Source organism: Myotis lucifugus, unplaced genomic scaffold (genome assembly GCF_000147115.1).
Source record: "Myotis lucifugus unplaced genomic scaffold, Myoluc2.0 scaffold_95, whole genome shotgun sequence".
Taxonomy (NCBI): Eukaryota; Metazoa; Chordata; class Mammalia; order Chiroptera; family Vespertilionidae; genus Myotis; species Myotis lucifugus.
The window spans coordinates 290,578-315,076 of record NW_005871143.1 but is presented as its reverse complement, the minus strand read 5'-3'; the positions used below and the strand labels follow the sequence as shown (position 1 = coordinate 315,076).

The window sequence follows — 24,499 nt, the reverse complement described above, 5'->3', positions numbered from 1 at the left end:
TCCCTAAAAGAAATGAGTGTTAGGCAGGGTCGGGGGCTGTCGTTGGCTGTGATCTGACCGCAGCATCTCGATCAGAAAGGTGCTGGGGAAAGCGGACCCGGCTTCCCTGCGGAACGTGACCTGAGGCCAGGAGTCACCTTTAAATGCAAACGCGACGGAGGCGTTGAGGGGCAGCTTGGAAAGGCGCCTCACCGCTGGCTCGCGGACCGCTTTGGGGAGGGGGTGGTTCTTGCTCGCGCTGTCATCACTTTTTGGGCTGAAATGACATATGCGGATGGCCTTTCCTTTATTCTCGTCATAAATAAGAGGCTGCAAGTTTTAGCAATAGTTGAATTGATGCATTCTTTACAATTAATAAATACAGGTGTCTGCATTTACACGATATTGATTAGGTCCCAACGGCCCAAGCGGAAGGAGGTGAACACTTAGCAAAACGATCAAGAACCCCTGGGAAAGCAGAAGCTATGGGACACACGCACCTTCGTTTTCCAGAGTTGTTTGCAGAGCACTATTTCTTTACCGCGAATAACCACTGCTTTTCCTTTAAGGACCATGCCGTAGCATTCTCGGGTAAAATATCTAAGGCCACTTAATGTAAGATTACAACAGCCGAGTGATCTTTGGGAAAATTGTTCTTATGGTGACAAGAGTCTAACTAGACAGTAAGCCTCTTGAGGGCAAAGGTGGTTTTTGGTAGTTCTTATAGCACCAAACAGTATTTGACTCAGGGCACGTAATGAGCAGACATAAAAGCTTATTAAACTAATGAACTCAATTAAACTAATGAACTCAATCATGACTTCTTGAGTGAGGCTGGATCATGACTTCTTGAAATTGCATATTTTGCAAGGAACGACCCCAAATCTAAAAATGCTTAATAAAATCAGAATCAAGGTGTCATATACATATTTGTTAAAATAAAGATAAAAAGAAATTGACTATGAAGAATCATGAAGGTGGCCGTCAAGTTGGTCTTGGCTAGTGGGAAAAAGTTTTTGCTGCTCATTGTTGAGTGAGAAGTCAGTTTGTCAACAGAGTGTGAATTTTGGTAAGCTTTTTTAGTAGAGGACTCAATGGTAGACTTTGCTGGCCACATGGTCTCTTTAGTATAATTACTCAACTGTGCCACTGTAGTTGAAAGCAGCCATAGGCAATACGGAAAGGAATGGTGTAGTTGCATTTTGTTTTATTTATGGACACTGAAATTTGAAGTTCATATAATTTTCACCAGTAACGAAATAGTCTTCTTTTTCCCCCGTGCATTTAAAAATGTAAAAATCATCCTTAGCTTGGGAGAGGAGGGGGGGGGGGGGGGACAAAAACAGGAGGGGAGGGAGAGTTTTGTTCTGTTGGTAGTAGTTTGCTACTCCCATGTGACAGAGTTTGGAGAGGAACCTTTTGAAAGGATTGATGAGCCAGATTCTTCTAGTGCCTAAGAGTCATACCTAGGAGTTAAGTTAAATGTCTTCAAGAGTAGCATTAACTTATCTTGGGAATTACAGTGTTTTGTCTTGAATATTACCTAATGGACATCTTTATGCATAAGGTTTCGTCTTTAATTCATTAATTATGTAATATTTCCTACATAAAAATAATATTTTAAGTTTATGTAAGCTACAAACATTACATTCAGATGACCACCTGTGATCCCATCACTCAGCTTTAAAACTAGGACTTAAGAACTAGATAATTGTAAAAAGATGACTCCCAAAATGGAAGAAAGTATTTTAAAATCATATATCTGATAAGGAATTTGTATCCAAAATATAGAGAGAGCTCTTACAGCTCAATAATCAAACGATAAATAACCCAAAATAAAAATGGTCAAAGGATCTGAATGGGCATTTCTCCAAAGAAATGACCAATAAGCACCTGAACAGATGCTCGGCATCCTCATTCATCAGCAAAGTGCCAATCAAAACCACAGTGAGATACCACTTCACACCCATTCAGATGGCTACATTCAAAAGTCAGATAATGACAGTTGGTGAGGATGTGGAGGAATTGGAAGCCTTATACACTGCTGGTGGGAATATCAAATGGTACGACTGCTTTGGAAAACAATTTGACAGTGCCTTAAAAGTTAAACAGAGTTACCATATAATAAAGCAATTTCTTTCCAAATATATATATATATATATATATATATATATATCCCCAAAAGAAATGGAAGCATATGTCCACATAAATCCTATATACAAATGTTTATAGCAGCATTATTCATAATAGCCAAAAAGTGGAAACAACCCAAATGTTCATCGGCTAATGAATGGATAAATAAAATGTGGTTATATCCATACAATGGGATATCATTTGCCCATAAAAAGGAATGGGGTGCTGATACATGCTAAAATGTTTATGAACCTTGAAAACATTATCCAAAGTGAAAGAAGCTAGTCACAAAATACCACACATTGTATAATTCTTTTCATATGAAAATGTTCAGAACAGGGAAATCTATAGAGACAGAAAGTCAACTAGTGGTTACTTAGGGCTGAGGGTTGGAGTTAGGGAGGGTGTTAGTTAAAGGGCACAGGGTTTCTTTTTGAGCTGATGAAAATGTTCTAAAATCGACGGGCACAGGGTTTCTTTTTGAGCTGATGAAAATGTTCTAAAATCGACCGTGGTGGTGGTTGTACATATCATTCAATAAGACTGATAAAGGACTTGTAAAGATTAAAAAAAAAAGATTTTAAAAAAAGACTGATAAAGAAAATAAACAGATGGCTAGAAAAAAAGACTAGATTATTACCTATGCTATTGCATCTTTCTTTGTGAGCTTCTCCTATGCCATTCCCGTTCCTTCCCAACCCTGAATTTTGTGTTAATCATTCCTGTAATGTAAAACAGTTTTATGACATATATATGTATTCCTAAACATGTTGTTTTGGTTTGCTTATTTTTGATTTATAAAAAGGGTATATATAATATTCTCACTTTTAAAAATTCAACATTATATTTTTAAGAATTATCCAAATTGTTGCATGTAGCTATATAGTATTCACTGTTAGATATTCCATAATTTATTTACCCATTCTCTTATTGATGGGCATTTGGGTTGAGTCTTTTGCTATTACAAAGAGTGTAATTTGGAAACTTTCTTTTCATGTCTTGGCACACATGTGCAAGAATTCTTCCATGTGAATGTGAATGTGCCTTGTATTTTAATGACCCAAAAAAGGTTGATTCTTCCTCTGACTGATAGATTAATGCTATCTACCCTGCTTATTCACTCCCTCAAACCAAGATAAAGTAACTAGAGCTGAGAGCCTGACTTCTCATCCTATTTAAATTCTAATTGTAATATCTATTTTCTCCTGACCTAAGAAGCATGGAAAAATACTAATCTAAAACTTTACAATTTCACAGCAGGACCACTTACCTCAATCACTTATGAGCATCTCCATCCTCTTACTGGTATATCACCTGGGTTTAGGATGGGACAGAGGACAACTTTATTATATCAAAGGAACATTACTTTAAGCAAGGTACATACTAGTAAGTGCTTACTAATCTTCACTAACATTTTCCTTGTATGGTATCCTGCTGGGTACTCCAATGTTCCAACATGATCAGTTTGGTTATTCTGGTAACAAGCCCGTTGGAAATCTGGAATTTTAGCCTTGGACACTTTGTAGGTCTGCTGTGATTCAGGCTGTGAGCTTTTACAGTTTATTCGGGATATTTCCACTTAGGAAGTTGGGGAGCACCCTCAGGTCAGAACAAGCCATTGTAAGGGATTTTTTAAAGTTTATTTTCTATTGTGGTAAAATATACATAACATAAAATTTGCCATTTTAACCATTCTAAATTGTACAATTCAGTGGCAATAAGTGCATTTTAAAAGTTGTGCAATAATCAGCATCATCTCCATAACTTCTTCATCCCTAACTGAAACTCTGTCCCCATCTATAATAATAAAATGCTAATTAGACTGGATGTCCTTCCAGACGTCCTCCCAGATCTGGACGACCTTCTAGACAAAGCTGGGGCTGCGAGGGAAGCCTGGGTCCCGGGGGAAAGAAGGCCTACTCTTGCACGAATTTCATGCATCGGGCCTCTCGTTATACAATAAACCCCTATTCTCCCCTTCCCTCAGCCCCTGGCAACCACCATTCTACTTTCTGTCTCTATGAATTTGTCTGTTTTAGGTACCACGTATTAGTGGAATCATAGCACCAGCTAACAGAACTTAAGGGCCATTCTACAGTATAAAAGTCTGCTCTAAAATTATTATTGTTTTGATAGAAAGGGATAATAAAGAGCCAGAGAATTCTGGGAGACTGCAAGTAGAAATGGGGTGGTATAGATGGCAGTATTGAAGAGGATGATGGTCCCTGGAGAAGCCAGATGCTGGAGACACCAAAGACAGACCTTGTTTTGTGTCTGTACTTGTACTCAGTTTCATGAGAAAATAACCTTTATTGCTTTGCATCAGTCCCCATCGAAATCCAGAGACACTCTGGGATCCCCTGATTATTTATTCATTCCGCCACACTGAGTGACCGTTATATGTCCAGTGAGAAGCAAAAGGGATACAAAGATGAATATCAGTGAAGGATCTGATCTGAGACAGAACAGAAGATGACCTAAGCTGTGAACATAGATCTCAAAGGATTTGCTTAGGTGGCCGTCATCATTAGGTCCAACCTTGTTTTTATTCTGAGAAGAATCACTGAATTCTAATGAGACAAATCAGTTATTTTACTCTAAGGTAACAAGAAGCAGCCACATTGGACCACACTGAGAACACTGGCCAGTCGTATTTTTCAGAACCAGGTAAAATAGGCTTCATAGTGGTGAATGCATATTTCAGTCTGATTGCAGTCTGACATGTAGTTGTAGTTCATTTTATGGAATCTGAGTTTAGAAACCTCTGTGTTGCCCAGAATGTGTAGGTAATAGACTAGTGTCATGTAAGGTTGGTCTTTTCACCTAATGAATACAGTCTGGTGCTTCTGCTCACCTCTCTCAAGTGGCAGGAAGCTGAGATATTTGGCCCATTAGTAGGTTGACGGAAGAGTTTATCTAATTTGTTGCTTGGCATTAGGTTAAACACCGTCTTTTTCATCTTCTACCATGCTAGAAGCTGTAGCAAGACATTTTCAGGGGTACAATGTAGGTTCGCAAATATTTGGACAAAATTTTTAAAGCTTGAAGTTTTGTTTTTTTCTTCATATCCACTTCTTCTTTTTCATTTCTTAGTACTCTCGTGGTACCCTCTGGTTGTTCAAAGTTCCTTCTATAGAGAGCCCCCCCCCCTTCTTCCATCCTGCTTCCTAATGGCCTCTCCCTTCATAGGCCTCCTCTTCCCTCAGAATGGAAGGTGGACAATTATCTAAGTTCTTCAGTAATTGAAAACTTTAAGAAGAGGTTTGTTAATGCAAATGAGTCCAGGTAGTATACAATGAGGGGTGGAATTCATTTTTAAAAAGTATATGAGAGGATATATAAAATAATATATATATATATTTTAGAGAGGAAGGGAGAGGGAGAGAGAGATAGAAACATCAATGATGAGAGAGAATCATTGATCGGCTGCCTCCTGTATGCGGGAGATGGAGCCCGCAACCCAGGTGCGTGCCCTAACTGGGAATCGTACTGTGACCTCCTGGTTCATAGGTCGATGCTCAACTACTGAGCCATACTGGCCAGGCTGGGACTAATTTTTGTGCTTCCTACATTCTTCAAACTATGTACATTAACTACATGCAGAGACTTCCAAAGGTACATGTACACAGGTATTTCCTACCCACTTTTCCATAATCACCTTTCTCTCATTTTATGTAAGAAAGGCCTATCTCAAACCTATCTTATTCGTCCATTTTACTAAAAGGTCTATCTCTAACCCATTTTATTAAATTGCATTGTCCAAGGATGTAAAAATCTAGGGAATGGGGAGGGCAAAAAAGGGGGACATTTCAGAATATCAGTTTTGGAGATGAGAAAGTCAATAATTATATTTCCTGGACATTGCAAATCATATGTTTTCTAAGTCTTTGATTTAAAAAACAACAACAATGAAGGTACTCTAATAAAACTGTAAACTAACGTTAAAGGAAAAATTTAAAAGAGGATGAAACATGATTCTCATACAAGTAATAAAATTAACATTTTAAAAATTTAAAAATAAGAGAGCCAGAAAAGTCTACAATCAAAGAGGACCATTGCTAGGAATGCTGAAATGAATTTACTTAATAGATATAACACTGGCTTCTTCATAGTTTGAGAGGGAAGTCAATTGGACTTCCACATGATAAAATGTATTTGCATTCCCATAGAACATAATTACTGACTCCACTAGAAGTTTTCTACAAGTTCACATCTCTGTGTACAGATTTGTGAATTGCTTAGGCAAAGACCATGAATGGCTGAGATAACCCAGATGGATGAATAGATAGGGTACTCACTAAATTTCAGTCTTCCCCAATTTTTCCTTTCACTGATGGTTAAAATAATTTTTGATATTTCATCACCATGTGATGTTTAGTATATAACTCAGAAGGAATTCAAAGAATTGAGTAATGTTTCTGTTACAAATTCTAATTCATTCTTATCTCCTTATTTATGTGAATAGTTTCCTAGCATTTTCATTGATAAAAACAAAAATTGAGTCAAATTGGTTTTCAATCTTTACTCATTCTAATAATATGAATATTCATCCCCTTATGCATGAAATAATTGAAAAATCAAAGTTCTCAAAAGAGAGGGGTTTCCAATAAAATTTACTTTTTATTTACATTTAGTAATTATGTGTCAACATTTGTCATATTTGTATTATTTTTATAATTTGCATTCAAATAATAGTTACAACAATAACAACTAGAAGAACTTTTTTTGCCACTGGATTTAAATTAAGTGTATATACATATTTTGATGCAGAAAAAAGTATGATAGGGTATTGAATAAAAGACATTAAAGCATAAAATACATAAAACTAGGATAAAATTCTATGGGGGAAGAAGAATGGAAATATAAATTCAAGGAGAAAATGTTATTATGCAAAATTTATGACTTTCAAAGAGCAGCCTGTTTATGTATCCTTTTAAAATGAGTGGTGATGAATTTCAATGGACATATTTCAGCTAGTGATAAAATAGTTTTACTTTTGCAGAATGCTAGAAGTTACATTCTTCACAACTATTTACATTTTGGTGAAAGTTTTTATATGCCTATCTAAAAATATGCAAGAGAGTTTTACAAAGATCTTTTAAGTTATATACAAATTGGAAAATCTCTTTGTAGCTCATCCTGCCTCTGTTTTCTGACCAAAAATCAAGGGTCTGTAATATGGTAAATGCCATCTGTAAGTTTAGTATTGGTAGATGAACCAATTTAATGACTGATATAGTTCTAATGACTCATTGTTCTGTTAGATTTAGGGAAGACTTTTAGAAGTAAAGGTCTTGGTACTTGGGATACCTCTTAAAAGGAGATGATGGCCCATCACATTTTATTTATTTATTTTTAGGCAGTTATATCTTCACTTTGCTCATCTTTCTTGTTCTTCCCTTTGGAGGCACTCACTTTAAGGTATTACGTGTGTATGCATGTATGTGTATAAGGACCAGATAGATAGCACTATCATTGGATCTGTAAATGGATAGCCTTCACCATGTTTGGGAAGTTTGGGGCAAATATTTCTTCAAATATGTTTCCTGCCTAAATCTCTTTGTCTTCACCTGGGATTCCAATGACATTAATATTAAACCTTTTAATATTGTCCCACAGGCTTCTTCGGCTCTGTTCATTTTGTTGTTGTTGTTCAATCTTTTCTCCTCTCTGTTCTTTAAATTAGATAATATCTATATCATCAAGTTCACTGACACTTCCCTTTGACTTCTTTGTTCTGCCATTGAATTCATCCAGTGTATTTGTGTTTTTTATTGTTATTGTATTTTTTGGTTCTGTGTCTCTTATGAGAATTTTGATCTTTCCATTCATTTCAAGAGTGTTTACCTTTATCACCTGGAACATAGTTAAAATAGCTCCTATAAATCTGATAATTTCAACATAGTGTCATCGTGGAGTTGTTGATTGTTTTTTCTCTTGAGAAATGATGACATTTTCCCAGTCCCTTGCATGTCAGACATTTTGGGATTGAATTCTTGACATTTTGAATATTATGTTCTGAGACTCTGAATCCTTTTAAAATGCTCAATGTTTTTGTCTTATCAGGCAGTTTATCCAGTTCTGGCTTGTATTCTATGGGCAATGGTTCCAACATTTGTTCATTTTTCAAAGCTTTTGCTGTGCTGTTTTGGGTCTCTTGGAAGCATAAGTTAGGGCTTAGATTGGGACTTGAACAGTGGCTTATATCATCGTTCAGTTCTCAAAGCCATTGGGTCTGCCCCACATCTGCACAGCCCAGGGGAGAAACCATGGCCTGCACTCCATGCATACAATCAGGGGATCCCCTTCTTCAGTTCTCTCCTCTGGGATTCCTCCCACACAATTCTCTCCCTTAAGAACCAATTTTTCCTGATCTTCTGCCAAAAATGTTTCATTTCTCTTAAAGTTTTAGTTGCTCACGGTGCTGCAGAATAGACTAGAGTCACCCTCAAGGCAAAGCCCTGAGAGAAAAGTGAGCGAGAAAAAATAACAGTGATTCTCCCACACTCTTTGAACCACAAGGGCCCTTTCCCCCCGACCCCCACCCCCGCTCTTTGGCAATAAGACTAGGTTTCTTTTGCAGAAATTTTTAGCTGCTTATGCCACACAATTCTGTGACTGTGGCTACTCAAAGAAGAAAAAAATGGGAAAAACCTGCTCTTTTCCTCACATTCTTCAATTTACAAGGGCCTCCTTTCCAGGTCTTCTGGCCAAAAAGAGGAGGGTTCTCTGGAAGATTTCCTTGCCCGCACCTCCTGCACAGGTCCAACCTTTGGGCCAACTCTGAAGAGAAAAAGAAAAACCCCAAAACATAGCCCCAAATGGGCCCCGTTTTCAAGTTTGGTTGCTGTCCTCAATTCACTTGCTATTGTTTATCTTTCAGAGTCAGGGAGTTGCTTTTTGCATTTTGAATATAATTTAGAGACAGGCTACAGTGGGCTTATACCTTCAAGACGTCACTGGTAGTTTCCTCCTCCTTTTCCCCTCTGTTTTTTCCACACCCTGCCATTTTTTTCTTTTCATCTTGCCCTTTATCTGTTTCCCATTTCTTTTGGGCTGTCAGGTCTAAGGAGCAAAAAAGAAGAACCTCTAGTTCTTTGATGGCTCACAGCTCTATTTGAAAACTGATTTTGTCACTCCTAATAAATCAAAGTCAAGTCTGAAAGGAGACCCAGAGGCTGGAGACACATGAAGAAGCAAAAAGGGGTTGGAGGAGAGTGCTGGGCCAAATCCATCACCTGGCTACTTTAAGTATAATGATCACAGTCACATTTGTTGAAAATATCCATTCACAAATCTGGCCCAGCACTTACGAAGTGATCCTTACAGCTTTTCTTTTAAGAGAGTTGCTGAATCTATTATTCAATTGTATATAAATTTTACAATGAGTGCCAGAATGTTGAGATTAGGAAGAATTTCAGCAAACCTTCTTACCTTCATTAGTCCAGAGAGACATGGCAGTCTTAACACTGAAAGACAAGATTTAATGAAGTAAAATACTTCTAGTTATGCTAAGAGAAATAACTGACCATAAAAAAATGCTTTCCCCTTTATGCTTTCAGTCAATAGCATTTCTGTAGTTTCTTTGTTCTACGTCAGGGGTGGGGAATGTCCGTCCCAAGGGCCGTATAAGGCTCACGAAATCATTTAGCCTGGCCCTGGCAAGGCATTCGGGGTGAGTTAATTAAATGTTTGACCAAATATAGCAGGCTAATTTTTAAGTTGATAATTTTGTATGGCCCATGAATTATGCTATAAATATCCAAATAGCCCTTGGAAGAAAAAAGGTTCCCCACCCTTGTTCTATGGCATGGTCTTGGATGAGTGGTGTGTGAAGTGTTAGGGTTGTTGTGTTTGGGGATAGGAGAGGTGGTAATACACTCTATAATAGTTCACAGGTTGAGCACTTGGGACAGATCATGATGATGAGTGCTGTGGAGCATTCACAGATAAATTACAGCACTTAGGCATCACTTATAGTTCACAGTCTCCTTTAATCTTCTATAGAATCCCAGGGCAGTTATTATTATTAGGTAGGTAATACTTATAATTCCATTCCAGAAGTCCCCTGAACTTTGGGTTCCTATTTGCAGCTGCCAGCTATCCTCTCAGTATCACCATAGGCACTTGAAACTCACAGGTCCAAAAGTGCTTCTCTTCATTACCCACCTCCACTCCCTATCCCTGTTTTGATTGACACCACCCTACCACAGAGCAAGACATCTAAGAAACCCCACCTTCTCCATTTCCCTCCCAATCCCGTTTAATTCTTTCTCAGACTTTACCTATTTTATACATCTCTCAGATCTTCAATCCGCTGTCACCATGGCAGTAATTCCCCGAGTCCCTTTCCAGCTTTATCAACCACTCTTTCTAACTCCCCATCAAGCTCCTCTTTCTTCTGCTTTCTTAGAAAGCTCCTGGCACATAGTCAATGCTCAGTAAATATTTTCTGGCTGTACTGTCTCCATGTCTTTGCACAAACTGGCCATAGGCTCAGGAACACCCTTACTTACCTTTCCTCTGAACAACACCTCCTCATCCTTTGAGATTTAGTTTAGTTCCTATTCAAACTTTAGTAGCCTCCCTACTTCCCAGGGCTCAGTTGAGTGCCCCATTTCTAGACCCTTCCCACATGCTCCCATATTACACTCTTCTATTACAGGGCTTCTCAAAGTGAGGGGCCTCATATTGTACTTATTAAAAATGCAGATTCCTAGCAATACCCAGGACCACTGAATTGTATAGCTGAGTGTGGGGCTTAGGAATCTGCATTTAAGGCGCAACCCTTCCCAGTGATTCTGATGCACAGGAGGGAGAGGAACAGTGAGAACTGCCACTCTTTTCTGTCCCCTATCTTGACCCCTACAACTAGTTCCAGGAGAGAGGAGTGTGGCCTCTCAGAGCAGTCTCTGGCTAAGTTTAGTTACCATCTATCACTTTGCTCGGAGAAGAGAGCATCATGTTATCAGAGATAATAGGTTTTAAACTGTACCTTTATAAAGAGGAACAGTACTTATTTTTTATTTGATTTTAAATGCTTTATTGAGCTAAAATTTTGCATATCATGCTATTCACCCATTTTACATGCACAATTCAGTAATTTTTAGTACATATACAGCACTGTGCAACTGCCACCGCAATTCTAATTTAAATCATTTCCATGACTTCAGATAGAAACTTTGTGTCCATTTAAAGTCACTCTCCTTTCCTGTTTCCAGCCCTAGGCAACCACTAATCTATTTTTTGTCTCTACAGATCTGCTTTTCCTAGATATTCATATAAATGGAATTGTAGAACACATGGTCTTCTATCTCTGCCTCTTTTATGTAGCATAGTGTTTTGGCAGTTCATCCATGTTGTAGCATGATCACTACTTCATTCCTCTTTATTGGCAAGTAATATTCCAATGAATGAATATACATTTCTTTTATCCATTCATCTATCGATGGAAATTTAAGTTGCTTCCTTTTTTTGGCCATTATGAATAATGTTGCTAGGGATATTTGTAGACAAGTTATTGTGTGTGTGTACGTATGTTTTTGTATCTCTTGAGTAGATACCTATGGGTGGAATGACTGGTCCTATATCAAATGTATGCTTAACTTTTTAAGAAACTTCCAAACTGTTTTCCACAGCAGCTGCATCATTTTAAATTCCCACCAGCAATATAGGAAGGTCCCAATTTCTCTTGAGCCTCACCAGCACTATTTATTATATGTCTTTTTAGCCATCCTATTGGGTATGAAGTGATATTGTGTAGTTTTTGATTTGTATTTCACTTTCTCTAATGACTATTAATATTGAATGTCTTTATATGTACTATTGGGAAAATGTCTGTACAATATTTTGCCCATTTTTAAATTGGAGTGTTGGTCTCATTATTGAGTTTAAGAGTTCTTTATATATTCCGGATACAAGGAGAGCAGTATATCTACTTTTGGGAGGGACAAAAAGTCCATGAAAGCCCTGTCAGTGGCATCTCCATGGCTCTTTTTTTCCCAGTGCCAGGTGTGGCCCTTGGGGAACTCCTAGAGCACCTCTTTGACCTCTTCCTCCTCAGTGGCCTAACAAGAGCAGAAGGGCAGCATGGGGACACAGGAATAGAAAGAGCTTCCCCAACAACATTGGAGCCTAGAAAGGGTCATGGCAGGGTTTGGGGAGGGAGCTGCTTTTCCATGAAGAGTCCTTACTTCACAGTTAGCTAAAGGAGTTCCCATTTCAGGATAGAGGAGTGGAATAGGGGTCTGTCTTGGTTCCACTCAGCCTTCACAGCCTATGACTTTATGGCTGTGTCCTTACCCAGTCCCACCACCCCAAGTCAAGGCACAGAGCAAGCCTTCAAGATATACTTAGATTCCCCCAGGGTCTCAGTTCTCATTGGGCTCTTTCCAGCCGAAATTACCCAGTTCCCTGCAGCCTGGTGTCCTAGAGTGCTGGCCTGTCCCCAACAGCCAAACTGTCCTCTCCTCAAGGAGATCATGGTGCCTTGAAGACACTCTGAGTCTCATCCACCTGTGCAGCCCCAGCAACCAGCACAGAACACAGCTCACACATGTGCATATGAATGAAGAAGGAAAGAGTTTGTGTTTTGGAAGTGAGGGGCATTATGCGAGCAATTAAGGGGCAGGATCTCAAATTAAGATTCTCTGATGCCAAAAAATGCTTTTGCGCTACCTCAAGTTGTAAACCCTAGCCTCTTATCTTCATAAATTCCAACCTTGAAGAGAAATGTTTATGATATGAGAATGATCAGGGGTGGTTCTGAGGAGTGGTGCCACCAGAGTACAGAGGGCAAATGGATGGGGAGGTAATTTCCATATGTGGTTGCTTATTTTACCTTCAGGTGACAGGAAGTTAATACCTGGAGGCAAGTCACCTCTGATTTGTGAGACGCTGAATGACTCCTCAGAGAAGTTGAGGTTTGGAAAGTGGGTGCAGCAGTGCCAGGAAGGACCCTGAGGCAGTGGAAACAGCAGAACCACAGCATAGAGGAGAGATGTGGGGGGGCAAGTATAGGAGGAGGGGGTCATCTCTATGACTGGATCTCAGGAGTCTGACAAGGTACAGAGAGCTGGAGTGAGGTCCTATTGAAAATTAACTGAAGATTTGCTTCTTATCTCTGTAGTGGGACATTAAGCAAATGGCCAATCAGGATTTCATATATGTTCTCTCCAGTTTTGTGAAAAATTTTAAGTGTTCTTTTCCTGTATAACTCCCTAATCTCTTGTATTCTGATTACACTATTTCAACACTCAACCACTCTGGAACTTTTTTGCAATATAAAGAAAACAGTGCCTTTTTTTCTTTTCTGTTTGGTAAGAAGCTGGCTCCAGAAATGCTCTGTGGGAGAGTAAGCAAAAGACATGAAGGCAGGCACCTCAGCAACGTGAATGTGTCTCCTAGTGAAATAATTCTTTAGCTTGACCAAGCAGGGTCTGCTTCCAGCCCCTCCCACTACAGCTGGGCAGGAGTATTTTAATCACTCCTGATTTTCTAGATATGAGCATTGTGTTTAGCAGGTCGTGGAGACTAACTGAATGAATGAAGCAAGCATAATCAGTGAGATAGTCACTGAATGAGTGAATGAATGAATATCATTGTTTTTCTATATATACCATTATTCCAGTTAGTAAGACTGAATCACAAGATCTTCCAGAAAAAAAAAAGATAATTAATATAATCATGATAAAGAGAATTTAACAATCCAGGACAGTCTAGTTTGATGGTAGTTTAACAACATTTTTTAAATTTGGTGGAATTATCAAGAAAGTAGCCTACTGTGACTTTATTGTTCGCAGAGAGCTCACCCATAAGCCAGCTGCCCAGCCTCACCATGAAACAAGGTTTGAAAGTCTTCAATTTCCTAGTCACTTCAAGTCTATTTTCTAGTTAATCTTCGTCTTATGATCTTTGAAATCCACTGGACTCTTACGGAATCAGAAGCTCTGAAGAGCAGGAGAAACGGATCGTGAAGAGCACAAAGTTAGACACAGAGACAACAGAAGAGAAACTCTCACCACCATTATTTCTGCACCTTTGGCCTCTTAAGGAGAGCTGCAAACTAGCAACCCGGACACCCAGAAGACCCAGCCCTTTTATTAACAGGAAAGAGTTACCAAAGTAGCTTTCTGCTCTACTTGTCTTAAGAACTCGCTCTGAAGAATTTACAAAGCAAACAAACAAACAAAAAACCCTTTGGACAATGTAGTTATAAAATTTTTGAAACCTAAAAAAGAAGGAGGAACCATGGAAAAGCCTACGGTTTACATTAGAGCAAACGTGCCCTTTTAAATCAAGGCAGGAAGCCATTGTGGCTTTGTTTTGTTTGTTTGTTTGCTTTAAAGATTTTTAGTTGATTTTCCGAGAGAGGAAGGGAGAGGGAGAGAGAGAGAGAAACACCAATCGGCTGCCTCCCCCAGCCAGGGATCAATACTGCAACCTGGGAACTGAACTGGCAACTCCTGGGTGCATAGGACAACGCCCAACCAACTGAGACACACCGGCCAGGGCATCACTGTGGTTTTAAGTGGGAAAACTAATCTAGTATCTTCTTTTACATGGACATTTCTCCCATGAAAAGTTGGCTTTCCGCCTGATCTGAGATTATGCCAGGATGTGGGCAGGCGAGGGAAAGGCAGTGAGGGGTAGCCAATTAATTAGTCAATCAGAAAGTATTTATAGAATTCTCCATGTACATGGCAGCATGCAGGCTCAGTGGGAGATACAAGGAGAATCAGCCCATGGAAAGCTCGGACTAATCTCCTTGGGAGGCAAGGTGTGCATGTGCTGGCAGGAAAGACAGCATGAGGCGGTATTTTAATTGGGCAGTATGTCTTACAGGCACCAGAAGGCTATACAGACAAACACGCTGTTACTCGGGGCTTATCACCATTTATTCTGGGCCATGGGGTGTCAGTTTTCAAAGTGACTATGAAAGCTGCTTTTTATAACTGGTTAGATCAAGTAGGTAGGGCCTTTGTAGACCCTGAGCATAAGATGGTTTGGGTGCAATATATGAGGGATGAAGGAGTGTTATTTTCCAAAAATGATTCCACAGAGATTATGCTTGTGTCCTTCGCAGGGGACAATTTAAAAGCAAAAGAATCATCATAAAAATGTTTAGGGGGAAATATATGACTAAAAAAGTACTAATTACATAGCCAAATTTTCATTTCATAGTAACCATTACACATAAGTTTTGAGAAAACCTCTTTTAGAGAAATTAAATGTTGAAAATAATAATGAGAATAAATAATAATATGATAATAATAGCCTAAACTTTTCAGCTGCTCATTTTCCTTGGCCAGATCTTGCTGAACATTGCAAATCCCCAAAGACTTGATGTAGCAGTATGTAGATCTAACTACTCCCATGGAAAGAAAAATGAGATGGGATGTCTTCATAGCAGGAGCTAGCAAGTTTATCACTGACCATGTGCCATTCTTTGTATGTCTTCATATGCATACTTCCATCAACTCTATGTATAGGTAGTAACTAAAACAAAGCAAAAGTAAGCTCTTTTCCCAGAGTCTCCCAGCTAGTGGTTCCAAAGCCTCTATACCACCCTAGTTAAAAATGGGCAAAACAATTGAGATCTTATAAAATGTTTGAAAGTGTGGGGAACTCTGGTTTTCTGGAAACTGCCATGAGGAGGATAGAAATGTGTGCACGCTCTCTCCCTCAGTGCTTTAAGCTAGTCATGGTACTGTTGGTATAACATTGGCCATTGGACAGTGTTAGGAACCAAATTCCTGTACTTTGAGGATGGGTTCTATAAAATGACCAATGAAGCAAAAAAAATTTTTTGTTGTTATGATAGCTATCTTTTATCCTATAATAATGTTTCTAGCACAGCTTATTATTCCAAGACACGTTATTATTCTCAGAGATGCCTTTGAGAATACTTACTGGCTATATTCTTGTTGAAGTGTATGAAATATTTGTAAATGTATGAAATTGGTATGAGAGATGTTTGAATTGTTTAAATATTTAGAATGCTAACTTCTTTATTTGAAAAGAAAACACTCAAAACTTTGGTTTATAAACTCACCCAGAGACATACAATGTGCAATACCCATTTTCCTACCTTTTCTACACCTTTTGAAAATTATTTATAAGGAGAATATTTGATCAACAACAAAGTATCTATACTAATAAAAGCCTAGGTGGTCCTCGTGCCCTCGCGTGCGATGTCATCACAAGGTGGCCGCCACAAGATGGCCATGTGCACAGCGGAGGCGGGGCCCAGCGGCTGCTCCACGTGGTGAGGCCTGGGGGTCCCACGGCTCTGTGCAGCACGGAGGAGGTCAGTCCCGGTGTCTCTACCGCCTTGTGCGAAGGAGGCGGGTCCGGGCAGAGGAGGCAGGTTGCGGCAGGGGAGGGCAGTTTTGGGCAATCAGGCCAGCAGGGGAGGGCAGTTGTGGGCAATCGGGCCAGCAGGGGAGAGCATTGGGGGCGATCAGGCCAGCAGGGGAGCAGTTAGGCATCAATCAGGCTGGCAGGGGAGCGGTTAGGGGGCGATAAGGCTGGCAGGCAGAAGTGGTTAGGGGCAATCAGGCAGGCAGGCAGGCGAGTGGTTAGGAGCCAGTAGTCCCAGATTGTGAGAGGGATGTCCAACTGCCAGTTTAGGCCCATTCCTGTGGAATCGGGCCTCAACCGGCAGTCATCTTACATCCACCATCTTGCCATTTTCCCTTCTTCGCTGGCTTCCTGATCCACATCATTTGTCCACTGACCCTGACTCATTCCATAGCCAGATCTAGCTGTCTGCATTTGCTTTGACTCCCCTATCCATTTCCTCAATCTAATTCTTAATTCCTGGCTCCCACCTCCTCGTCAAAACTTGGCTAAATCCATTTTGAAAAACCAAGGCGAATGGAATTGCCTGGGAAGAATTTGGAGAATCTGCAGCTCTGTTCTTTCTTTATTCTTGAGAGCCAGGCTAGCAGCTGAGGGCGCATGTGGGGAGAAGTGTGTGTGTGCGTGCGTGCGTGTGTGTGTGTGTGTGTGTGTGTGTGTTAGAGAAGAGGACACGGCCATCTTGGACCCTGTCATGTTTTTTGGGAATACTAACGTATGTTTTTTATATCTTGGTGTATTCTTTCTTTTATTTGTTCTTCCATTTCTTCTAGAAACTGTTCTAAAATTTTAAACCCAGAGGCATCTTTCCAGCTTCCTTGCATGAAGTTGCATATTGACCTCGTATGAGGCTGTGGCAAGACTTCAGTTCATGGTGATTTCACATGAAGTGACATCTGATTCACTTTTAGACTGCATTCCACACCAGTCTGCCCGGCCCTGCAGTTTATGGGCTAGCTCCTATTGTCTTTCAACATATGAAGCACTAGATAATGTGTGGCTTGGGTCTTGTCTGGGAAGCTGATTAAGCCACAGTCAGGGACAGCAATCCTACGTGTGAAATGTAACAGGCCTTCCTCTAACAGCTCTGGGGTGACTGGAGGTACTTGGTGCTTTTCTGTTGGGGGACAACGAGCTCACTAGGAAAGCAAACACATTCTTTTCTAGCGTGGGCTTGGTCTATGGTGGTAACATTTGGCAAGTTGAGTAACAGGGAACAGATAACTGTGAACAGATGGGCAACTATTAAAAGATTAGAGGGGCTTTTATCATTTCTCAAATGGCCTTCACCCACCTACCTACAGGATACCCAGTTCCTTCACAAGCTTACGTAATGGTTTTAATTTTCTTCTTCCTTTTTTTTTCACTTGTGGTGGAAGCAAAAGCTCTGACGTTAAGAGGAAGAGAATAGATGAGAAACTTCTAATTTTGAGTGCCCTTGGGATTAGATGCTGATTTCAGCCGTGCAGAGAACACTGCCCCATATTTTGAAAGAGTGGCTGCTGGCAATTTTAGAGATGACTTTCCAAAACAGGCAGTGAGCCTTCCCCATCCGCGTCTGATGACCATCTGACATTTGGATGCAGAATTACCGAGCTATCCATGTGCTTTGATAAGTATAACCTTGTTTTTAAAATAAGGCAATGGCAAGTCATTACATTTAAGCTCAAAACTAGGAGACTACAAAATACAAAAGAGAAGTGCCTTCCCGGCAGAAAGAGAAAATAGTTACACATCTTAGAGCAATAAAATTTACCCACGCTCTGGGCAGTGTTGTCTGAGATGCAGGAGCGTGTCATCCTCTGTGGCTCAGAATGATGCTTGGAAAGTTCTTAACAGTGAGAAGTGCAGACACTGAGATGAGGCCTGTTTTACTCTCTCTGAGGCAGCAGCCTGATTTTGCCAAGACCAGAGGTTGGAATGGTCAGAGTTATGGTACCTGTTAGCTAGATCTCACGAATCTGGCCAAACGAGCTTGGGTTCCATTCCTCAGAGGCTGCCTTAATAACATACATTCCGGGTCAGTAACTCTAAGGGACTCACCTTGTGTATACTCAGTGTGGCTGTCTAACATCTGTTTGGAAGCAGGAAGGATGGATAGATACCCAGCCTCACTTTTACCCCCAATTCCTTAGCCAACCTCAAAGCCAGCGTATTTCTGCCAAGAGTGTTGGGTAACTCAAGATCGCTGTCTCCAGAAACTACCGCACCTAAAACTGAATTTTGTCTAAAAACAACCAACATCAAAGGGAAATAATATTTTAAATTAAAATACCCACCATTCAAAATAATTGCAATTTAAAATAATTTAGCAACAGACCCCTGAAACACACTAATAGCAGGTAGAAGACAATTCGCTCTGGAGGCAATGGCCTCTGTTGGCTCCTCAATGATGCACAGTTTCACAAACTCACAGTTCTCCTGGGCTGTGCTGTTTGGTTTAAGGCAACTAAGTAAACAAGGGGTTAGTGTCCCCTGCGGAATTATACTTTAACAGAAAGAATTATTGGAAATGGTTAACGTCTCCTCCCACCATTAGCAATAAGAGTTGACAATATTAATTGTGAATATATATTCTTGGGCTTTTAAGTAAGTGGTGGACATAGATTGTATCATAGCTCAAAGAACCACCCAAGGAAACACTTGATAATGCTGCCAAGAGAGTGAATGTTTGTGAATTGCATATGGGGCTTGTGAAAGTCACTGAATTGAATAAACTCAATAAAATTTGGGGGGGGGGTTGTTCTAAGTTTCATGTTCTTTTGCTTTTCACAGATTTCCCTGACAGATAGAAATACTCTCTAGGTAATTAAAGCCCTTCCCAGCAATTTTTCTTTTCCTTCTTGCCACTGCTAAGTGTGATGGTGTCAGCTTGCTAATCCTGCCTGAGCTCACATGAACTCCATTTGTTCCTGTCTTCTAGAATGGAGGCGATGCAGGGATTGGTGGAGAGACTGGAACAGGCCGTCGGCCGACTGGAGTTGCTGTCTGCGGTGTCACACCGGCCTCCTGGGAACTGTGGGGAAATTAACGGTGTCAACGGAGGTAGGGCCACAAACCGTTGTCATTACCCATCTCTACGTGGGTCACTTCATTTTGTCCCCATCACTTAGTTCTCAAGAAATATTTCTATCTACTTTCTTCAACTTCCCTACTCCTTCCTTTATATGTGACCATGACATTCACCAGATGCAAGCAATCCATGAAAAATAGAAAGGGAAAAAAAGTTTCAACGCACACTCCACAAAAATTACCAGTACCTCTGCCTGTTAAGAGCATATCCATGTGCCAAGTATCATTATTCTTTCGTTTTAGTGTTTATGCTGCTCTTCCACGCTCAATGACTAAATATATTATCTAAGTGATTATCAAAAAGAAACTAATGTTCTCAGTTGGAATGTAAACTGGAAGGAATTATTATTCTGTAGATTTTAATTTTAAATAAATTTAAGAACTGCAGTTTTAAAGGAGTGAACCTGATGTGAATTCGGATGTGAATTCGAATGTGAATTCCTAGTGACATGATCCCATCACGTTGTTTTACTTGTGCCTGCTCCTAACCAAACACACTTTTAAAAATATATGCAAAGGCCGGGCCAGCGTGGCTCGGTGATTGAGCATCATCCTATGAACCAGGAGGTCACAGCTCAATTCCCAGTCAGGGCACATGCCCGGGTTGCAGGGCTCAATCCCCAGTGTGGGGCGTGCAGGAGGTAGCTGATCAATGATTCTCTCTCATCATTGATGTTTCTATAGCTCTCTCTTCCTCTCTGAAATCAATAAAAGCATTTTTTAAATTACATGCTAACACCACACTTAAAAAAATAGATCCTAAAAACTATGTGAGCAAATATAAAAAAATTAACTATTACTTTAACATGATACCAGGTATTGCAAACTCTCTAAGTTATCTACAGTAATTTTTCCAATTTCTTCTTGCCTAAGCTTGCAGATTTAGCAAATAAAAATACAGGACATCTAGTTAAATTTGAATTGTAGATAAGCTGACTTTTGGGGGGGCGAGGAGTTGTAAGTGTGTTCCAGATACTGCATGGTACACACTTATGCTAAAAATTTATTCCTTATTTATCTGAAATTCAAATTTAACTGGGCTATGTGTATTTAACCTAGCAACTCTATCCTTGTCTCACATAAGGTTCCTCCTTATCTGACCCATTTTGAATCCTGTTAGGCTTTGGGGGCTGAGAAAAGACTTGTGGAAGAGGGGGTTTCAAACAAAGCTTTCGCCAGGCAAGATCCACAGCGGTGCTTCTAGAATTTCAGGCGTATTTGGAGCTGTGCCTTGTATTACATGCCCTGGGACAAAAATTACTGTGTGAGCACAAATGTGCAGGCTGGTTTTTCCCGCTGAACATAATGAAAATTAAAATGCTCTGAGTGCATTGAAAGGGGTGCTATTTAAAGGAAGGCTGCCAGGGGCCTGTAAGTTGTTTCTGCATCAACAGAGACACATCTACGATTTCATTTTAAGCCTCTTTTTGTTAACTATACAGTTGCTCTGTGAGATTCAGTTAACCTTATTTGCAAGAATATATTTTTATGTTCTCCTCAGTAAATTTGTGTCCCTATTACTTTGGCATCTGGTGAACAAAAGACATTTCTCTAAAATTGCCAACCACAAATATAAAGCTGGTAAATACATAAAATAAAGCTAAATCCAACTACCCAGAGATTATGTAGTGTTGTTGAGTAAACGGAAAAAAAAACCCTCCATAATTTGAACTTCGCTTACTCAAAGAGCTACTAGACTGCACTTTTTATTTTCTTTATAAAAAATATATTCTGGGGCCCTGGCTGGATGGTTCAGTTGGTTGGAGTGTAATCCTGTTCACCAAAAGGTTGTGGGCTCAATTACCAGTCAGGTCAGGGCACATACCTAGGTTTTGGGTTCAGTCCATGGTCAGGGCATGTACGGGAGGGAACCAATCGATGTTTCTCTCTCTCTCTCTCTCTCTCTCTCTCTCTCTCTCTCTCTCTCTCTCCATTCCTTTCTCTAAAAGTCAATAAAAGCATATCCTCAGGTGAGGATTAAAAAACATTCTGGGAAAATTAATAGGCTAAGCAAAATTGAAAGGCATATAATTAAATTACTTAAGTATTTAAGCAAATATTTTCTCACTTATTAAAGTCAGGTCTTTTAAAACAACTAGCCACCAATTTATTATCCTATTTAAAACAAAGTGATAATTAGTAATTAGGATAGTTAGTAAAATGTCTGAATGATATCCATCCTTAAGACATTTTCAACATCGCTTTCATTTCTTCTTAATTAGTAAGCTTTGGTAATTATCTAAATTCTATTTTGAAAAAACCCTTAAGGACAACCTCTCACCTTAAATATAAACATCAGCATTACAATGATGCTATAATTAAAGTTTAAAAATTATTTTTTATTTTAAAAAAAACTTTTGGAAGGAATCCGGTCCATTACAAATCCATCTATGCACAGACCAAAGAACTGCCTTCTTAATGATACTGGTGTTATGATGTGTTTGCTATGCTTTTTTTATCCCTGACAATCAGGTAAGTTTGACTTAGCAGTGGAAGAAATATTGTTGCATGCCTGCCAAGTGGCAAGCACTGTAATAGGTGCAAGAAAATCTAAGATGAATCATGTACACAGTCCTAATCCTCTAGGACAGTGGTCTGCAAACTCATTAGTCAACAGAGCCAAATATCAACAGTACAACGATTGAAATTTCTTTTGAGAGCCAAATTTTTTAAACTTAAACTATATAGGTAGGTACATTGTTATTAACTTAATTAGGGTACTCCTAAGGCTTAGGAAGAGCCACACTCAAGGGGCCAAAAAGCCGCATGTGGCTCGCGAGCTGCAGTTTGCCGACCACGGCTCTAGGATCTTTGGTCTCAATGCATTACTATACAGGGCCACAAATGCTTCGATTGCGGGGTGCTCAAAGGATGCAGGCTGGGGAGAAATACAGGTCATCGGAGGCTGCCTGGAAGAGATGTGAGCAGAGCTGAGTGATGAAAAGCCATCAGAAAACATTCCCTTTTATCATTGTACCTTCTCCACCACATTTCTAAAACTTTCCACTACTTTGAATACTCAACAGAGACCTACCTCTCCGGCCTCTCCCACACCAGCAAACAGGTTTGCCTGTTTTTAGATGGATCCATAAGGAATCTTTAGGCTTGCACCCCTTTTAGGTTCTGGAAGTTAGAAGTTAAACTAGGTACCGAAAGCTGAAGACAGCTGTTTCAGTCATCCTTTGGGCCTGTGGAAATGGGCAACTGGGAAAAAGGGAAAAGGAAGGAAAACTTTATCTGACAGATCTATGAGCTTGGATATTTCTGTCCAATATGAGAAAGGCAATCCTAGATTTTGTTTTGGATTTTAGCAGCCTATAGTGCTGAGGTTCTCCATGCTATCTTTTTCAAGATTAGGCATATGAAGTCTAGGACTTGGACAAATTTCTCCTGTGAATTAAGAGGCAGGGAGAGTTCAGAGCACACCAGGCTGAGCCATTGTCACTACAGCTTTTACAGGGATTTGACACATCAAACTTACTCTTCAGTAGCTCAGCAGTCTCTCCTGCCCACCTCTCCTCCCCTGGAGGTGAAGAAGGGACAGAATGTGTGACATCAGCTCTCTTTTCCCACTTGCCCACAGTCCATATTAGCTTCTAGTTGCCCTGGATAACATTGGTAACTGTTGGCAAAGCTATTACAGCACCTGGTCTGGCCAATCTAGAACAGTGGTTCTCAACCTTCCTAATGCCACGACCCTTTAATACAGTTCCTCATGTTGTGGTGACTCCCAATTTCATTGTTACAAATTGAACATAATTAAAGCATAGTGATTAATCACAAAAACAATATGTAATTATATATGTGTTTTCCGATGGTCTTAGGTGACCCCTGTGAAAGGGTCATTCGACCCCCAAAGGGGTCGAGACCCACAGGTTGAGAACCACTGGTCTAGAAGGAAGTGCACTGGCTGTGGATGAATGAGGCTTGATTCCAGTTTTGGATCTGCCTCTTACGTGGCATATGGCTTTGGTCAAGTCACGTACCCTGTTTGCATTTTCATTTCTGATCAGGAAAGCCGTGGTGGTGCTCCTTACCTCATGAGTTTGGGGGAGAATTAAGTGAAATTTTGTAGGTGATAGTGCTTCCTGGGGAGGATGAAAAATAGGAAAGTATTGTTTTCTTGATCCCTTGAGAAGTGTGTAATAAACACTGATTGAAGGAATGAATGACTTAGTGGAGAGAATGAAAATGGCATGAATGATATTAAACTTGCATATTCCCCATGGCAAAGCAGTACCAGCTGTTCATTAAACTACCAGGGAATCACAACATGTCCTTCCTCCAAAGGTGTGGCCCCCTCGGTGGAAGCCTTTGATAAGCTGATGAACAGCACGGTGGCGGAGTTTTTAAAGAAGAGTAGGATCCTTGCTGGCGACGTGGAGACTCATGTGAGTACTTTCCTCTCCTGTCCTGCACGGAAAGATAACACGGTCGGCAAGGAAAGGAGACGGTGGGAGGTGGGTGCACTGCTGGTGGGAGTGTCAAATGTGTGGCCGGTATGGAAAAGAGTATAGCGGTTCCTCAAAATAATTAAAGGTAGGATTATCATCCAATCCGGCAATTCCCCTTCTGGATATATGCCCCAAAGAATTAAAATCAGGATCTCAAAGAGATATTTGTACACCTATGCTAACAGCAGCATTATTCCCAACAGCCAAAAGACAAGGCAACCCAAGTGTCTGTGGACCATGAATGGATAAGCACAAGGTGGTATACAAGGGAATATTATTCAGCCACAAAAAGGAAGGGAATTCTGACACATGCTACAGTAAAGATAAACCTTGAGGATATTGTGCTAAGTGAAATTAGCCAGTCACAGAAGACAAATGCTGTGTGATTCTGTTTATAACGTATCTAGTGTGGTCAAACTCATGGAGACAGAAGGTAGAAAGATGGTTGCCAAGGGTGGGGAGAGGGAGAAATTGGAACTTTTTAAATGGGTATAGAGTTT

The 24,499-nt window shown here is 40.1% G+C and overlaps 1 protein-coding gene across 1 annotated transcript in view; it reads left to right on the top strand.

Annotated features, from left to right (window-relative positions):
- Nucleotides 1–4,762: 4,762 nt before the first annotated feature.
- The window catches only part of CAP2 (cyclase associated actin cytoskeleton regulatory protein 2), a 128,716-nt gene continuing 108,979 nt past the window's right edge, over nucleotides 4,763–24,499 (top strand). Inside the window, exons 1-3 of the mRNA XM_023756487.1 lie at nucleotides 4,763–4,779; nucleotides 19,397–19,518; nucleotides 23,836–23,936. Of these exons, the coding sequence (XP_023612255.1) occupies nucleotides 19,398–19,518; nucleotides 23,836–23,936 (222 nt within the window). The 5' untranslated portion in view covers nucleotides 4,763–4,779; nucleotide 19,397. The remainder of the gene's footprint in view (nucleotides 4,780–19,396; nucleotides 19,519–23,835; nucleotides 23,937–24,499) is intronic.